At 43.0% G+C, this 18,416-nt stretch overlaps 1 protein-coding gene across 9 annotated transcripts in view; it reads left to right on the forward strand.

Annotated features, from left to right (window-relative positions):
- NELL1 (neural EGFL like 1) overlaps positions 1 to 18,416 on the forward strand; it is a 286,028-nt gene that overhangs the window by 5,949 nt on the left and 261,663 nt on the right. For all 9 annotated transcript variants that reach the window (XM_001234166.7, XM_015286235.3, XM_015286242.3 and 6 more), the window contains one exon: positions 16,507 to 16,657. In XM_001234166.7, coding sequence (XP_001234167.3) covers positions 16,507 to 16,657 — 151 coding nt within the window. The remainder of the gene's footprint in view (positions 1 to 16,506; positions 16,658 to 18,416) is intronic.

Consider the following 18,416-nt stretch of genomic DNA (forward strand, 5'->3'; position numbering starts at 1 on the left):
GGAGAGGTCTGTGAGGGCACTTTGGCTGCTGCTGTTGAATAGGATGGAAGTCTGAGGCTGCCTGCTGGCTGCTTCCTTTCTTGTTCCTATCTGTTATTTGTTAAATGTCAGCAGCTGTATGAAGTCTCATTTAGTAATGGAGGTGACTTACTTTACAGCTACAGTTAGGCTATGTGCCAGGTCCTTTGGCTGGAACCAGAAGATACTTAATTTCAATTTTTATCTTGCCATACCCTAAAACTAGTACAGAACCCACAGGGATGTATGGGCAACTGCTAAGTCTAAGTTGGAAGGAATTATTCTTTTCCCCACAGAATTTCACAAAAATCCAGCCAACGTGATAGTCCTGGGGGAAAGAAAAGATTGAAAGTTAGTGCTTAGTTGAAAAATGTCTGTATCCTGCTGGACTTGCTGCTCTCTTTCAGCAGAGCTTTGCCATGATTAGCTCTTACCAGGTGTCAGTAACTGGTGTGTGCTGTGCCTTGCTGCTCTTGTGTCAGCACATGGGGCTCCAGGCCGCAGAGGTCCCACCACACCTGGCAGGCTGATTGCTGATAAGGGTGCCTCATTAGGAGACCTCTTCACTTTTGTGCTTTCACCAATCAGAATCCCCTAGTTTAGGGAAAGAAAAGGTGATTTTGTGAGTTAGTTGTCAGATATGTGGTTTTCACAGGGGTGGTTTTGCCTGCTTCCCACCCCCACTTTGGCTGTGTCTCTACAGCAATGTAATAGGGCTTCTGAGCTTTGACAAATGCTCCCCAGGGAACGTTTTCTGACTTGTAAGATGTTTTTCCTGAAATGACTTCACTAGAGCTGTTCAAACTGGGAGTGTTACGTTGTACATCCCTGCAAGTCTAAATCCATGAGGTAGAGAAGAAGTAATTTTGCCCCAGACCAGACTGCATACCACTGCAGTGAAAATGGGAATGGTTTTCCCTAGCAAGATTCTTTTTGTATGAATCAAGCTTTTTGATGCTGAAAGCTTTATGAGTTTTGGACACTCTTTCAGCTGTATTTAGAGGCAAAAAGATAAAAAAAAAAAATAAAAAAAATGGAGGAATAGGAGTGATAGAAGAAATGCACAGTAGGAAGATAAATGACTATTTTTAATTTGACTTTTTTGATCAGTGGCATTAGATGTACATTAGATGTACTGTACAGGAGTACTGTTTGTTACAACATTTCTGGGGATTGACCTCAGGATTTGGTGTATCACAGAGGAAACGTAGAAGGACTTTTTCTCTGGAGTCCAAAACGACCTCAACTGTAGCCAGTGCAGTATTCTGATTTTATAATATTGATAGTAAGAACTGAAACTGGGATTGCCATGTGATGCAGTTTTACAGGCAAAGAATCAAATTTGACTCCATTGCAAACTGTGTGACAGTACCAAAGTGACAATCGAGAGATGCGAGTTGCTCTTGGACAAGCAAATTGGTTCCTAATTCAGAAAAGCATAGAAACCTGCAATTAAGTGCAGTCATCTGAGTGATCCTATTGGGATTTTTCTTTGATTAATAGAGTATTTCAGCTTGATTATTATTATTATTTGATTGATCAATTCCATTACTTGGGTGTTTCAGTCCCATTTTCTATGAAATGGGGATGAGGAAATTATAAAAGTGGTGTAGATGCTGATGGCACAAATTAGATGAAATTTAGTTTCTAACTCACAATTGCAATTGTCCAAACACCATGTTATCCCTAAAATTGTGATGTCTTATTAATTGTCAATAATCGAAAGAGTAGGGGGGAATAATTGTTGCATCCAGACTGTTTATTCCAGCAGGAAAGGATAAAAGAAGGTGAAGGGAAAGTCATGACTAGAGTGCTCCTGGGGAATGTGATCCCATGGTCTTGGTGTCCAACCCCACATCTCTATGCCTCCAGCCATGAGTTTGAAGAATTCAGAGAATCAGTTTAGGGGACTGGGTGGGAAATCTAACTCAAATGTATTGAAAGTATTGATCATCCACCTAACGCATTACAACAATGTCTTACAAAAATTGCATGAAAGGCATTTGTGAATGCTATCTTAGCAACACGAGGAAACGATACTGGAGTTACTATAACAGGATTATGGTATACATTTTAGTATGTTAAGGAGCACTGAGCAGCGAGTGTCCTGCTTAATGGAGCTCAGTCCTGTCCTATAGTTCAGATAGCAGAGAAGCAGGGCTTATTTTGCCTCCATGGGGGAAACCTCAACCTGAAGGTTCAGAGGCAGAGAAAGGCTTTAGTTATACGTAAGGCCTGAGGAGGCACTTAGCTGGTCAGCTTTATCCTAGGCAGAGTAAGCCCAATCTTTAGCCTCTGTTACATTGTGATTACCTTAATCAGTGACTTTTGTTCAGTGCTCAGTTCTCATTGTGGAAGAAAATTTTTATTCCTTTTACAACCTGTCAGCTACTCTCATTTCTTTCTAATTCTTCTTCCCTCAACACCACTCTTGAACCTCTTTGATAGGGGCTTAAAGTCATTACGTACAAAGCAGTTCCCACAAGAAGTTGATTAAGGTTTCTTTTTTCCCCTTCCTACCAATCTGACAAAATTTTTCAACTTTGTCTTTAAATTAGAAACTGTCTTTTCCCTCTATGTGCTATCTGCAGCTTGAAGTAGTTTTGACCACCACCACGTACTGTTGAAGGTCTACCTGTATGCAGTCCTTTCTTGCTTGACTATTTCTTTTAGTTATGTTAAACAAGCACTGGATTTATAAGAGAAACACCTGGCCTGTGACTCCTGCAGCACAGAGTTTAGTCATGCTCCTTCCTGCTTTGTATTGGTTACTTCTGGCTTCTTTTCTATACAGTTATATTTTCCTCTGACAGGAAAGGAGAAAGAATAGCAAGTATCTTTGAGCACAGAGCACTGTTTTGTGAGAAAAGAGGAAATCTTGTTCAGTTCCTGCAATGAGAGGGTTGTCCTGCTTCAGGTAGAAGGGGAAGGCAGGGCTGCAGGGCAGAGGTGCCTCCCAGTACGTTCCTGTGTGTCTCCAGAAGCAGTGTGTTCCTCCTTGTAGCTGTTTCCTCTCAGGATATTATGGATCCTGATTTCTAGACAGCTCCCTTCTTGACTTGCTAATTCCTCTCTCAGAGCATGAAGGTGTTTCCAGACCCCTTTGAAGATGACTTTTGGAGTTCAGTATGTCACTTGCTCTTAACACAAGGTAATCAGCCAGGGCCATTACTTCCTGTGGTCTCTCCTAGGAGGTTTACAGCAAACAGGAGGTGCAAGCAGTATAATTTTTACCCAGCGGAAAGCGAAGAAAGGGAGGGTACGCCACACCTCAGCCCTACTCCTACTTCAGCTCTGAGGAGCAGAGCACTTATCTCACCAATGTCATGTGGAAGAGGTTTGGAGCAGCAGTGGTACAAAGGTCTTTCCCTCCTGCCTTCCACAGGGATGCTTTTACTTTAGGAAAGGAAGGGAGATTTACTGTGTTGCTTTTTTTTTTCTCTTGGGTACAGCCCCTCACTGGCCTCGGCTGGCAGCTGGGTGGCCTGCACAGCCTCCTTAGCTGTGGTTTTTGCCCCTTTTTTCTACATGATTTCCTGAGGTGCCAAGAGTGCACTGCAGGGACATTCTGCCCCGAGGGCCTTGGTACCTTCTGGAAGTGGTGGGAGCCTTCTGGAAGTGAGCTCATGTCTGCTCACAGAGATTCTCCTCACAGTATCTCTGCTGCCAGCACCTCAGCACCTGGCATGGGTCTGTGTTCAGAAGTGGATACGTTTTGCATCTTACCCTCTTTTTCCTGTGTTACCCAAGTGCAGAGTTGCAGTATCTGTGAGAAAAGTGTGCAATAGTAAAATAAAGATCCTTTGTGTGAGTGAAAGCATTGTGCAGGCAGCCCAGCCTGCTGCCCTGAGTGCATGGTAGCGTTTCCAGTATTGCTGCCTCCTCAGTGCTCAGTTTCGACCATTTCTGTTCTCTTTTCACTGAGATCTCCCACAATTCAGGTTGGATATTAGGAATTTATTGTCAAAGCAGTGAGGTGCTGGCACAGGCTGCCTGGGGGCTCAAGGGGTCACCATCCCTGGGGATGTTTCAGAACTGTGGGGGTATGACACTGAGGGATGTGGTCTGTGGGGGTGGGTTGGAGTTGAACTTGGGGATCTCTAGGGTAATTTCCAACTGTAATGATCCTATGACTAACACCAGAGGATAGTGCATTTTAGGATTTACTCAGAGCTTTGGGGCTGCTGGCTCTGTTGGCTGAGGACTGGATTAGCACCTGGGCTTGGCTGTGTGGTGGAGGCTTGTGGGGTGAAAGCTGCTCTGTCAAGTGCTGCTAAGAGTGAAGATGCCAGAAGGTTTTAGTGGCTAAATTCACTGATGTGCTTTCATGGGTGCCTGCCTGGATCCATGGCAGTTCTGTGGAAAAACTGGGAGGTGTGTACGAGCATCTAGGTTCCTGTTGCTCCTTGGTGGCCCCGCCTGAAGGTGATGAAGGAAAGTGCAGCTTCTCCAGCTCATGTCTTTCAGCAGGATGGTGAGCAGGTGCTTAGATTCTTTGAGATTGTCGCTTCCCTTGTGCTTTCTGCCCTGCTTCCCCAGACCTCTGAAAGCTTGAAAAGGGAGGAAATAAAGCTGGAAATTCAGGGGTATGTAAAGAGCCAGTAATGCAGCTGGGATAAATGAGCTCACCTGAGAGGCATGGAATGATACAGATTGATGCTGGGAAATGGATGTGAGTAATAGTTGGATGAGATTAACAGTGACAGGCAGGGCAAGGAAACTGGGACTCACGGGGAGATAGTTGAAGGGAAGAGAAGAGAAACAGCTGTGGTGAGGAGCTAGAGGCCAAGGAGGGAATTGGTGGTGGCTGAGCAGAAAACGGTGACAAGGGCAGTGCAAGGGTGCTGAGCTGAGGGGATGGGAGGTGGGCATGGGGATAAGGAGGACAGTCACCGGAGCTGCAGGGAGATGTGGCCTGGAGGGAGAGGTGAGCATCTGGGAAACTTAGGCGCTACAGTCTTACACTGGATGAGTAGGGCTCAGGTGAAGGTTTGCTTGCAGTAAAGGCAGCAAAATTGGGGAAAAAGCACTGAAAGCTCAGACTTAGCAGTGCCGTAGGGTGTCTGTGCTTTGTGCTAATTTTTTAACAAATGTTTTTGGAGGATAAAACTTTGTGTATTTAATTAGTGACTTGGAACCTTAATTTTCTCTGCTTAGGTTGTTCACCTGTAAAGCTGAGGTAGTAATACCCTTTCCTCTAACAGCAGTGGTGTGGAGAGAATTAATTAATTGCAGAGTCTCAGATACTGCGCTAGAATAATTAACTTGGTCGTGGTCTGCTCTGTCTTCAGAGAAGGATTTAAATATGGTAGATTTACTGTTCAAGGTGTGTCTTGAGCAATAAAAATGAGAAAATCCTTATTTGTTAACAGGTGTTTGGTCTTTGTTCTTTGCTTTGTGCACTGACTGAGGCAAGGGCCCTCTGGAAAGCAGTGAGTGATTCTGCCACTGAGGATGGTATTGTAACATGTGTTCCTGCAGGGCTGAGCAAGGTTTTCTCTGTGGCTTCAATAGCGACGCCTGCTTAACTTCTTATTTATGTTTATTCTTTTAGTATGACTCATGTTTTAGTGTGTTTTGTGTAAATGGTGTAGGGTTGCTTTTTTTGGCAATGAAGATATGAGTCTAGGGGGTTTATATTTTCTGCAAAACTGACCATTTTCAGCAGAGGGAGATGATCTGGAATCAGAGTGCAATGAGCTGGGTGGAGATGAGTGAACTGAGTCATCAAGAAAAGAACGATTACTTGAGACATAACTACTGAACAGTGTTCTCATGCTCTGAAGTTAGACAATCTGCTATTCCCTTTGCCGGAGCCCAGACGTGGTTTTTAAGATGCTTCTGTATACCCAGTGTTGGCAGTTTCCACTCCTGTCTCAATTTGAATTACCCTGGAGCCCTAAGACTAAAATGTATCCCACATAGTCACACGGAAATACAATTTGTAAACCCTCACAGAGTTTCTCTTTCATTGTACCCTTTTTACCCCCACACCCTCCTAAAAATAAAATATAAGCATAGACTAAAATAGAAACATGGTCATATGAAAATACAGTGACAGATTTTCAATTTTTTTTTTTTCCCATCCTGGAAGTTGTTGTCATGCTGCTTTCTGTTACACTTAACATTTTTTGGGGTTACCCATCATGTCTTTAATGATGAGGGAAGAATTCTGAGCACGTATTGCCTCTGCTTCTGGCAGTTATTTTTGCTGTGCTGGGAGATAATAATTGTTCTCCTTGTCTATCTTCATTGCCACTGTGGTAAGTACAGAGGGATGTGGGAGAAGCACTTCAGTATTTCTATAGTATGCTAAAAGCCTGGAATGCTTCTGGCAAACTGTTGACAAAGTCCTGTAAGGAAGATAAGCAGAAAGCAAGCAAAACGTCTGTACTCTTCAGTGGATGGGGAGGGGAATGGAGGAATTGGTTTTTGATGTTGCTGGTAAATGTGGCATGTTTCCCGTGCCGCATGAGCAGCTAGGTCCTTAAAATGAGAGGAAATCAATTTAGATAAAGTGAGAATAACGGTTTGAGTTTCTTGTATCTTCATCAGAACAGAAACACAGCAAAAATGTCTTTTTTTTCCCCACAAAGGATATGAGCTACCTGATACTTTTAAGTCTTATTATACTGCGCATGATCAGGTTTTATTAATTACTTATTTAGAAAATAAGAATTACAGTGCAGTAGGAGTATCATTCTGTAATGTTTCACAGAGCAGGCATGTGTGCAAGTGATAGCCTTGGGAAGCTGAAACGATGCGGGGTGAGTGCTGGAGTTGTGCCTCTGTCTTGAGGTGAGTCCCCTGGGTGGAGAGCCCTGTGCCTGGTGTTGCAGGTCTGGCTTGTGGGACAAATGCTGGGATGAAAGAGAGCAGAATAGGGGCATTGCTTGGTAAAATGGCTCACAGAACAGAAGTACTGGATTCTCACTGTAGACAGTGAAGTCAGGTGGTTCTTTATGGGTACTCTGAACCCCAAGAGTGGTCTTTAGATTTTCAGAACAGTTTTAATGGAAACATGTTTATGTCTGTTTGATAGGGATATTTCTATTTGTTCTGCTTAATTAAATGAAAAAAGACATGATAATGTTTATTTTTTAACACTTTGTATCTTAAAAAGGTACATAAAAGCAGATAACAGACTAAATGCAAGGGATGGGCATGGAAAACTTCCTGCAGTGAAAAGCCCTGCTGTCTTCAACTACCTATCAAGAATAAAAATTAGAAGCTACTTGAGACCTTAGCCTACATCTATGCCAAACTCTAGATCAATCTTGCCACCTGCAGTGTGGGTGTATAAATGACACAAGGGGGATGTGTATTCCCTCATTTTTCATTTTTGCCACATAAATGGTGAGAAGTAATCATGTCATACTGTGCTGGTTTATGGCATTATATCATGTGATTGCCTTGCCTTTTGTGGCCTATTCAATGATACAAAATGCAGAGCATTAGGTTTTTTTTGTTTTCAAGTAAATGCACCAGAAGATTTTGGCACCTGGTGTCCACTAAAACATTCATTAAATCAGTAGTTACGTAGGCTGCCTACCTGTTAAAACAGCTGAACTGATTCTGTAATTCTGACAACAGAGGGACCTATGAATCACTGATTTGACACAGTACTTTAGCTGAGGGCTGGTGTTCTGGCTTCTTAAAATCTCTTATTACGGTTTTCCCATTTCCCATCCTCCTACCCTGTCTGCTAATGTTTTTGAATATCCCACTGATCCTCTCTGCTATAAATAGGAAAAAAAAAAAAAAGTATAGGATGACTGCAGCTGCAGGGATTGCTTTAGGGGCCTGCGTTCCTCCTGTGCATACGGGTAGCTACTTCATTAGAAGCTGGGAGTTCTCCAGTTGGCAGTGGGGTGAACAGATGATTCCTACAGTGGGCAAGTTGGTGTTGTTAAGGCAGTTGTATTTCTCACTGGTCCTCCTTCTCCTGCCTTTTTCTTTTACATTTTGTAACCTGCAAGGGTAACGTTGATGCCCTGTGAGTGCAACAAGCATGAAACTGAATCTTGGAGGTTAAATACTCACTGCTTCTCTGATGAAAGGTTGCCTACAGCCGGCACACCAATCTGCCTCTGCTTCTCTCTCTCTCTGCTCATTGCATGTACCACTGCTGAAATTTCAGAGCCTGTTCTCAGGACTAGGAAAAACAACCAAGCCAAGGAGTGTGGGAGGAGAGTGGGCTTGATGCATGTGTCATGGTTTTTTGTGGTCTGTGGAGGTCTCCGCAGATATTTGTCATGCTGTTTGAAAGATGAAGCAGTGTAGCTTAGAACGTGACATTTGGAGTATAAATTGGGAAATGCTGGTGATTTGGAAACCTCATGCACTGGCCTTTATCTCCAGCCTTCCTTTTAAGGGAATTTACTGAGGAGCTGTCAAAGCAGGACTCTGCAGTTTTAGTTACAGTAGTCTTCTTAGCAAAACAGGGGGACTTGCTTAGGTTTACTTCATTGTAATTATTTACAAAACCAGAATAGAGTTGTTATTATTATTATTTTTTATAGTGTTTCTCTCTCTGTTAGCCTTTTGTTCTCTGATGCTGGCAACGCTTTTAATGGTTTTAGATGTCTTGTGAGTACTGGCTTTCAGATGGGATATTCTTCTTCTCTAGCATTATGCTATCCTAATTGTTTCAAAATGTAGTCATTAAAACAAAAAGTAAACATGATTGCTGGGGTTATTGCTAACGGCAAGAAATGCAAAGAAGGGGGACACATGTGGCAGTTCTGTTTAAATAAAAGCTTATTTTCTGAAACAAAGGCTTGTGGAGCAAGAGGGAGCACTTAGTACCCTGAGCACGTTTGCTGTTACGGATGAACCCACAGCAATGGATGCTATCAAAGTTGTCATATTTTATTCATGAGTTGTGGTGTGCTTGGATGAAATAAGAAAAGCGATGCTCAAAATCATAATTATGGTGTAAAAAGATAAAACAGTTTTTATTGTGGCATTTTTGAAAATTGTTACATCTCTCAAATAATTCATATAGAACTTGTGGGGAATGACTAAGTACGTTAGCTGTGGTTGTGCCTCTTTGCTGGAGGACTGTGTGCAGTGCTTCACAGAGATGGAATTGATACATATTTGGGGCGAAGGTATAAATGTGTGCTTGCCTATGTTCCACAAAACAAGGGTGGCCACAATTTTCAATATAAATGTAATTGTAAAGAGGCTGACAGGAGAAATTATACTTCAGCAGAGAGAGGCCTTGACAAATGCATTGTGCCCTGTGCCATTATCATGCTGTTAGTAAATAAAGCAGACAGCCAGGAGTTAATTTTCTTCAGCAGCAACACGCGAGTGATTTTTCTGAGGTAAAGAAAACAGGAGGGAGAATGAATTCATGGCGCATGTTTGTTTACAAATTGCATAAAGAAAATGAAAAAGCATATGATTTTTAGTAGTAAGCAAGCAAAATGCCTTAAAAATAATTAAGCAACTGTTTAGAGTGCTGCTGTTGGAGCTTCTGACCACAAGAGCATGTCATCATATGCTAACTTTGAACTTGTGGGATAATTTCACTGCCTTTAGTTGGATTATTCGTGTGATTAAAAGGCTTTACTGGACTGTAAATCAAAACCTCTGTGTGGATGTAGCCAGGTCTGTTTGCTGCCAGAAGTAGCACTGGGCACTGCTATCTCTCTCTGCAAGCAAATAAACTGAGCCAGAGGCCTCTGTTTTAAGGATCAGCTAACAACTGCTGAGTTCTGGTGCTCAGATATGCATGCTGAAGGACACAGGCCTTCACCAGGGAGATGAGTGCCGCTCTCTGTGCAGTCCTGTTGGGGTGAGGCTGGGATCTTCTACACTGAGCAATTAGGGCTTTTGGCTTCTTCTGCTTTGCTGGGATCTTGGCATTACTCTGAAAATCTGGATTATAGGTTCTCTCTGTCAGTGAGAAATTAGAATTATTAAAATTACTAAAATGACAAATCAATCACTCCCTGTGCATAGTCAAGTGTGTTTCTAGATGGCAAATGCACTGAGGGGGGGGGGGGTGGGGGGGTTATAGATGGAGGAAGTGAGCCCAGGTTGCCATCAGTAGTTACTTGCAAAATGTATCCTCTCTATCTGATTTTTGGCTCCAGAGACTCACCGCCTTCTGGTAACATCCTCATTTAAACGTAGATTACTTGTATGTGTGGCTAAAGACCATGTTTTGCCAAGTTCAGTGTGTTACCTTTTTTTTTTTTTTTTTGAGATCACTTCCAATTTTGAGGGGCTGTGACTGAGCTTACCTGAAGGTGTTCTGTAGAAGGGAAGGAAGAGATGGCTGGGTTTGCTTTTGTATGAAGCCAGAACAGAAGCTGTGTTTTTCGGTGGCTCGTTATCCTGTGTGGCATCGACACTTAACATTCTCTGAAGCAGGGCCCTGGACTGTGCTGCATCAGTAATAAGTCCTGGAAATGAGTGCTGCTCACCAGTGTGGCACCCAGGGTTGCTGGCTCTGTTCAGACTGCTCCTTGGGACTGTGTTGTTAGTGCAGTCAGTATTCTTTTGAACTGTTGTTATTTTCAAAATTTGTTAACAGCAGCCTTTATCACAATTGCAGTGATGCGATATGCTAGCTAATATAGATAAACAGTGGAAAAGAAGTTATAATCAGTGACTCCTGCACTAATTAACTAACAAGGCATGTAATTTGATTAACTCACATGATTTAAGAGCAGATGATGCACTGCTAGCGGTAGCGTAACTTCTGGAGCATTTCTACCAGCTCTGGAGTAAGCAGTTAATTTAAGGGATCATCCATTTGTAAATAGTGTTGATTTCAGTACGAGTCCCTTGAGGACAAAGCTGAGCCTACTTGAGGAGGTGAGCTCACACCCTGTTTCTGCTTGAAATATTGCAAACGAGGAAAAGGAGCTGCCTGAGCAGCAGGCAACGTGCAGCAAAGTGAGTGCTGCTCTTGACAGCGAGCTTGTTGCAAAGCCCTTGGGCAAACTTGAGTTTCATGCTTGTGCTCTGTACCCACCAAATGCATGGAAGGTGGCGTCAGTTGCTGTGTTGTGTGTGTACCCAAGTCTGTTGCTTGTGCTTCTGTCATGGGAAGAATGACTCTGGCTCCTGCCTTGAGTGTTCTGTCTGCCTGGGTGGAAATGAGAAGGGCTCTGGAGATGGGAAGCCCAAATGTAGACAAGAGGGGCTGCCCCTCCAATGTAGGGTTTGCTGCAGCTCTGCTGCTGTGCCCGCTCTGTTGCCCCTGCTTGGGCTGGGACTTGATGAACAGAGGTGGCTTCCTTCTCTCTTGGTGTGTATTCATTTCTAAGTCTTGCACAATATCTGCTACTCCGCTTATCCCAGAGCAGCTCAGTTTCTCTGGTTCAGGTTGAAATGCTGATAAAGTAAACATGAGGCTTAGCCTCTTGAACAACAACTTAATTAACATGAGTGTGGTCATTCCAGCCAGTGCTCAGGTTGGGAGAGCTTTCAAGTAGCCAAGAGCCTGGCAGTAAGCCCCTAAGTCAACTAACTGATTGGCTGGGGAGAAGCAGTGAGCTGATAAGCAGCAGTATCATTTCTTTAGTGGCTCAGAATTCTGCTCTCCCTGCCATCTGGAGTTTTAGGACTGGGTTTGTAATAGCTTCCTGAATGGAATGAAATGTATCTATAATTTTGAATGCTAGATTAATTTGGTTAGGCAAGACCTAGTTGTAAACTAGTTGACGAACATACATCAGAATGACAGTAATATCTGAATGTTTACTGCCAGGGTAGTTTTGCATGGAGCAAAAGAAGAGTTTACATCACGTTATACTGTTTTTCCACCTTCTCTAGCAGAACTGCCTTTGCTGTATAGTCATGGGAATTTACCTTTGTAACATTAGCTATTCACCCTGATAATTGCTCCTTCCTCTAATTTAATGAAAACCCATTAAACCGAAAGAATAATTAAAATGAGACATCATCTCTGTAGGAGGTTTGCATATTAAAATCGTCAAGCATTTCACTGCAGATGGATCTTATTCTTGAGGAACACTGTTTGAATCAACATGTAAAAAGTGATTTATAATGAATAATCATAATTCAGAAAGCTGTGCTGTTGAGCATGATTTCCTACTGTTTATTACCAACTCTGAGCAGAGATAGCAAGGCAGGAGTGAATAAAGCAATTAGAATGTCTTTTTTTGTGCTGGTGAGAATACCTAGCAGTAGAGATGTACTTGTGGGAAAACATCATGCCTTCTGTGAGCCTATTTGGTAGTAGCTGAAGGGAGAAGGGTGAGGCTCTGTCACCTTCTTGTCTGGGCTGAGAAATGGTTGTAGAGGGACAGGAGCAGACGGACAGCAGGGGCATCTGGCACAAGCACTGTTTGGTTTTATTAGTTCTTTGAGAGACAGTCTGTGGGACCAACATGGAGAAAGGAGTCTGTGCTTTGGTGAACCATTGCCTTCACTGAGAAGGGTTTTGTGGCGCTGTCTTCTGTTTCCATCCCGGGCAACTTCTGGACACTGCCACTTCTACTCTTGGCTCCATTTTGAAAAGCTGCTGTCTTAAAAATGGAGTGCTGAGTAAGTTATTTATTTCTGTGTTTTCCACTATAGAGAGATTTAGGACTTATTGGATTTTGCCCATAGCAAGGTAGAAGCCAATGTGCTGCAACATTCGGTTCTTTAACTGCTGTCACTGAGATCCAGATTATCTCTTGTTCTAGGATTAATTTCTGTGTGTTTGTCCGGCGTGATTGTGCAAAGGATGTCCCAAAAGCGCGTTTAAACAAATAGCTTTGCAATGATTGAAGTTACCAATAAAGCTACATGCTCTGTGTTCCCTGCTGAAATAAGGAAGTAAAATGAAAAAGTGCTAAAGCAAGGTAGTTAATGACAAAGCGTATCTTGCTACAGAAGATCCAGTTTGGTTAAGACCTGCATTTTTAGTAATTTTTTCTAATGGAAACTTTTAGTGAAGAATAAAGATTTCCCAGATGGATTGGAATTCATCTTATAAGACCAGTTGTGTGATTTTTTTCAAGGCTTTGAGCTCCAGTCCAAACAGTCATGTAGTTCCCTTCCCTTTCGTACCATGGGTTATTGACACTGAGAACTTTGCCTGCTTTGCCTTCTTAATGTAGAGGTATCTCGCGCTTCTCTGTTTTGCTGAAGGAGGAAAGTTCACTTGATGCTGTGAGATGATTTGTATCTGTTGTACTTTCAGATTGTCAGTTCTTTTTTTTCTTTCAGAAGCACTCTAGTATATTTAAAAAGCCTTCCAGACAGTCAGTATTTCACATTAAGAAAATAAAATCACATAGAAGGGCATATGGAAGTTGTATCTGCATTTATTTATTTATTTCATTTATTGCTGAGATTGCATTATCATTCAGGCATGAAGCGACATTTCACTGAAGATTACTGTATAAGCCTATATTACTCTATATTATTTAGGAAATATGGCATTTCATTACAAGCAGGCAGTTATTTTTATAGAGAGCGTAAAAAAATATTTTCCCTTTGGGCATCTGCGGTGACGGTGTCCAGGGTGTGTGTGTGTGTGTGTGTTTGTTTCTTTCTTTTTTTTTTGAAGTGAAAACTGGCTTGTAAATAGAAAGCTTTTCTTTAAGTGGATTGTACTCCCAATTCATTAGTATGGTACTTCCTGCAGAAGTGATACAAAACATGAATTGATGGCATACCTGGAGATCATGTAGCCCTGCCATACTGTCCCTGAGGCCCTGTGTGTGCCTCCTTGCTGCGATCCCCCCAGGAGGCACATGATCTTTGGAACAGCATGCCACGTGCACCTTGCCCCATGGATGTGAACTCCTGGATCCCTGTGAGCCTTCAGGGGCTCCTCTGCTCCCAGGTCCAGTTGTGGACTATTGGGTCTCACCTGCTATCTCACTGCTGAACTACTGGGAAACCCCATCTCTACCCCTTGTTGTTATCCCAGCAGTAGATGTTTCTACACCTGCAGTTTTGTCTTTGATTGTGCAGCAAGAGGATGTTCTTATGCACTGGTACCTCCTTGGCCTGGTAATGAGCAGCTCCATCCTTAGAAGTGTATTGACTGTTTTTTTTTAAACCTAAAAAGCTTCCTTGTTATAGGTTACTTTAGAATAATGTTGCAAAGCAGCACCTAAATGTTTGTATCTAGCCATTTGGACCCACATTTCTGGAATTTCAGGATTTGGCAGACACTGCTTTTAATCAACGTACGTGTTGTTAGTGTATTTGTGACTAAGCACTGGTCTAGAATAAAACATGGTATTTCCAAGCACGTTTCTAACTGGAGTAGTCAGTTCATTGATTATTCACTGATGAATCTGACTAAGCAGCCTGGTATTTGTATAAAATTTGGTGGATGTTTGGGGGGGGGGGGGGGGGAGGGGGAATATGGCTTTATATCTGGGACCATCTATAAGAACATGTTGGGTTTTGCATGACTTGATTGAAACTTCTGCATGTGTTTCACTGGCAGCACTGCCTATGCTTTCACTTAACACAATTTTTGAGAGCTTCAGATAAGCAATATATTATTTCTGATGAGTGTAGCGCCTTTAACAACAATTGCAAGATACAAGGGTTCTTAGGCTTCAAAACAAAATAGCTATCTTTGGCTGTTAACATTTGGGAATTTTATCTCTGAATTGTACTTGTGCTTTGGTACTTGGTACCAATGGATTTTCTGTGTAGTAGGTCACAAACAGGCTGTGTGTCTTAAATTGGCAGTCATTAAAAGTGGAAAGTGTGTTAAGTTAGTGTAGTAGAGGATGTATTTAGCAGTTGGGTGTAATACTGGAGAGCTTTCTGGTATATGGAATACTTTGTGTTGTGTCACCTGTTTCAAAGAAGACTAGTAGTATTAATGGCCAGGAATAATATTTGCTTCGTAAGCTGCATGAATGTAATGATAGACATCATGAAATCTTGTAGGTAAACATGAAACCTGCTCCTTTTCTGTACTCTATGCTTTCTTCTTCCATTCCTCTTTGTGTTGGTTGTGGAAACTACTGTTCTCTGAAGCTTTGTTCTCCTATGATGGAAGTGGTATTGGAAAGACAAATAGTTGCTGTAAGGTGGACCTTATATCTGTTTATCAGGTGAATTTGAGCCTCTGGCAAAGATTAAGTGATGAGTTGTGATTTTTGATGTGTAATTTGCAGTACTTTTCAGAGGTGAGCTTTCCAAAGTGCGAGTGTGTTATGCATTCTGACTGTGGAGGCTCATTTGAAGGGCTTTAAGCTGTACAGGAAAAGCTGAGACACCCAATTACACAACATGCTTGAATACTTCTTCCTTAGAGTTTGGTTTCAGTGTGTGCCGTTCCCTCCATAGTCAACGTTTGAGTTTCAGGTTGTTTTCAAGCCAGCCTCCTCTTTCAGTTTGCAAAGCCTCAGTTAATGATGCTTCCCCCCCTCCCCCGCAGTGAAATTCTGAATTGTAAATCTCATCACTCCTTTGTGTATTACAGCACTCGTGCTGGGCCAGGTTCTCAGGATTCAATAGAGTTATATAGTTTTCACCAGCTGAGAATTTGTGATGGCATTTTTGGCTTCAAAGTAAACCTTTTCTAAAGGAAGCTTGCTAGGCTTCTAATTGGTTGTGACACCCAGGAACTGCAAGCGGCACAGGTCTTGCGAATGTGTGACAAAGGCCCAGCATGAGCAACATGACAAGGGGTGGGAAGGTGAAATGCCATGATTTCTCCATTTTGTCATTTAATCATCTTGGGGGAGTGATGATATATTGTGAACAAAAGGATGAAATAAAACTGAATGTGTTGGGAGATGGTGCATTTGAATCTTAGAAGATGAAATAGGAGAAGGCGTGCTGCTGCTTGGACGTGGACAGGGTTAGTGAGACTGAAATATTTCTAGATCTGTCTGGCCACACCACAGTTTTAATAAATATTGCATGAGCTGTCATGCTTTGCTGGCTTAAACTGAGAAATCCCTGAAACGATAGCATATTGCAAGCATGTCTTGTATTTATTTCTTGGGCAGAAGCACAGCTATATAGCGTTATTAGCAATAATACATCTCTGCCTTACACAGCACAAGGACAGGTTCCCTCTGATATACGATGGAAACATGGTAACGGAGCTGATGGTAAAAACTGAAATTGAAGCTTGGTGAATTGTGTGGGGAGAGGCAGTGCTTGAGATTCCTCAGAATTTAGGAGTCTATTTATCTCACTGCAGCACACCTTATTTACAGCAACTTAATCTGGTCACAGCAGACACAAATGGCTCAGCATCCCATTAAAAATTGTCAGAAAATCAGTAGCTGACCACTTGTGAACTTGTCAAAGTGACAAGTGGGCATGCTGACTAGGTGCCATTTGTTTTTTTTTTTCCATTGAAGAAATGCAGCAGTAGCGTGTGGTAGATGTCTCTTGAAAATGAAAAATATCGACGGGAAAATGAAAAATGTAATCTGAATCTTTGACTTAGCATTTTTACTGGACCATTGTTCCTCTCTCTTCTCCCCCCCCTCCCCCTTCCCCTTCTTTTTTAAATTAAATTCTTAGATGTAGAAAGAGAAATCCATGCAGCGCCCCACGTGAGTGAGAAGTTGGTTCATCTCTTTCGGAATAAAAGTGAGTTCACGTTTCTGGTGACCCTTCAACAGAAGACATCGACTTCGGGAGTTATACTGTCCATCCGGGAGCTAGAGCACAGGTAAGAGGGAATTTTCTCTCTTGTAGTCATAGTGACATAAAAAAGTACTGAGTGCTTGGTGGCCCATTGTGACAATGTGTTGAAATGGTAGATATAAAATCTGACGTGTAAGTTAAAGACTCTTGACTTAGGTTGCAATTGCTACTTTTTGCTGTTTTTTATTTAAGTAGGAGGTGTGCATTATTTATGTGTCCTGGTCCATAGAGTAACTCAATTAACTTAAGAAATAAGAGGATAAAAACTAATGAGGTGTAGGCAAAATGTATTTTGGAAATGGTAAAGCAGTTTCTACTATTAGTTTATCATGCGCGCTAGGAGTTTCCTTTTCTGGGAAGTTAAACTCCACCTCATGTTTTCAGCTTCACTGTGTTTTAAAATATCTTAATATAGAATAATAGAATCATAGAATTGCTAAGGTTGGAAAAGACCCACAGGATCATCCAGTCCAATGATTTGCCCATCACCAATGGTTCTCGCTAAACCATGTCCCTCAACACAACATCCAAATGCTCTTTGAACACCACCAGGCTCGGTGACTCCACCACCTCTCTGGGCAGCCCATTCTAATGTCTGACCACCCTTTCAGAGAAGTAGTATTTCCTAACGTCTAGCCTGAACCTTCGCTGGTGCAGCTTAAAGCCATTCCCTCCAGTCCTATCACTAGTCACATGAGAGAAGAGGCTGACCCCCAGCTCACTACAACCTCCCTTCAGGTAGTTATAGAGAGCAATAAGGTCTCCCCTGAGCCTCCTCTTCTCCAGACTGAACAACCCCAGCTCCTTCAGCCTCTCCTTGTAAGGCCTGTGCTCCAGACCCCTCACCAGCCTTGTTGCCCTTCTCTGGACACACTCCAGGGTCTCGATGTCTTTCTTAAAGTGAGGGGCCCGAAACTGGACACAGTACTCAAGGTGCGGCCTCGCCAGTGCTGAGTACAGGGGGATAATTACTTCCCTGTTCCTGCTGGCCACAGTATTTCTGATAAAAGGCAGGATACCACTGGCCTTCTTGGCCACCTGGGCACACTGCTGGCTCATGTTCAGTCTAGCGTCAATCAACACCCCCAGGTCCACTTCCTCTACACAGTCTTCCAGCCACTCTGCCCCAAGCCTGTAGCGTTGCCTGGGGTTGTTGTGGCCGAAATGCTGGACCCAGCATTTGGTCTTGTTGAATCCCATCCCATTGGGCTTCAGCCCAGCTATCCAGCCTATCCAGATCCCTCTGTAGGGCCTTGCTACGCTCAGGCAGATCAACACTTCCAGCCAACTTGGTGTCATCTGCAGACTTACTGAGGGTACACTCAGCACCTTCATCCAGGTCATCAATAAAGATATTAAACAGGACAGGCCCCAGCACCGACCCCTGGAGAACACCACTCGTGACCGGTTGCCAGCTGGATTTAACTCCATTCACCACCACTCTCTGGGCCCGGCCCTCCAGCCAGTTCCTTACCCAGCCAAGAGTGTACCTGTCCAAGCCATGGGCTGCCAGCTTGTGCAGGAGAATACTGTGGGAGACAGTGTCAAAGGCTTTGCTGAAGCCTAGGTAGACTACATCAACAGCCTTTCCCTCATCCACCAGACGGGTCACTAGATCATAGAAGGAGATCAGGTTGGTCAAGCAGGACCTGCCCTTTGTGAACCCATGCTGGCTAGGCCTGATCCCCCAGTTGTCCTGCACATGCCACGTGATCTCCCTCAAGACAATCTGCTCCATAATCTTCCCTGGCACCGAGGTCAGGCTAACAGGCCTGTAGTTCTCC

This window comes from Gallus gallus, chromosome 5 (assembly GCF_016699485.2).
Source record: "Gallus gallus isolate bGalGal1 chromosome 5, bGalGal1.mat.broiler.GRCg7b, whole genome shotgun sequence".
Classification (NCBI taxonomy): domain Eukaryota; kingdom Metazoa; phylum Chordata; class Aves; order Galliformes; family Phasianidae; genus Gallus; species Gallus gallus.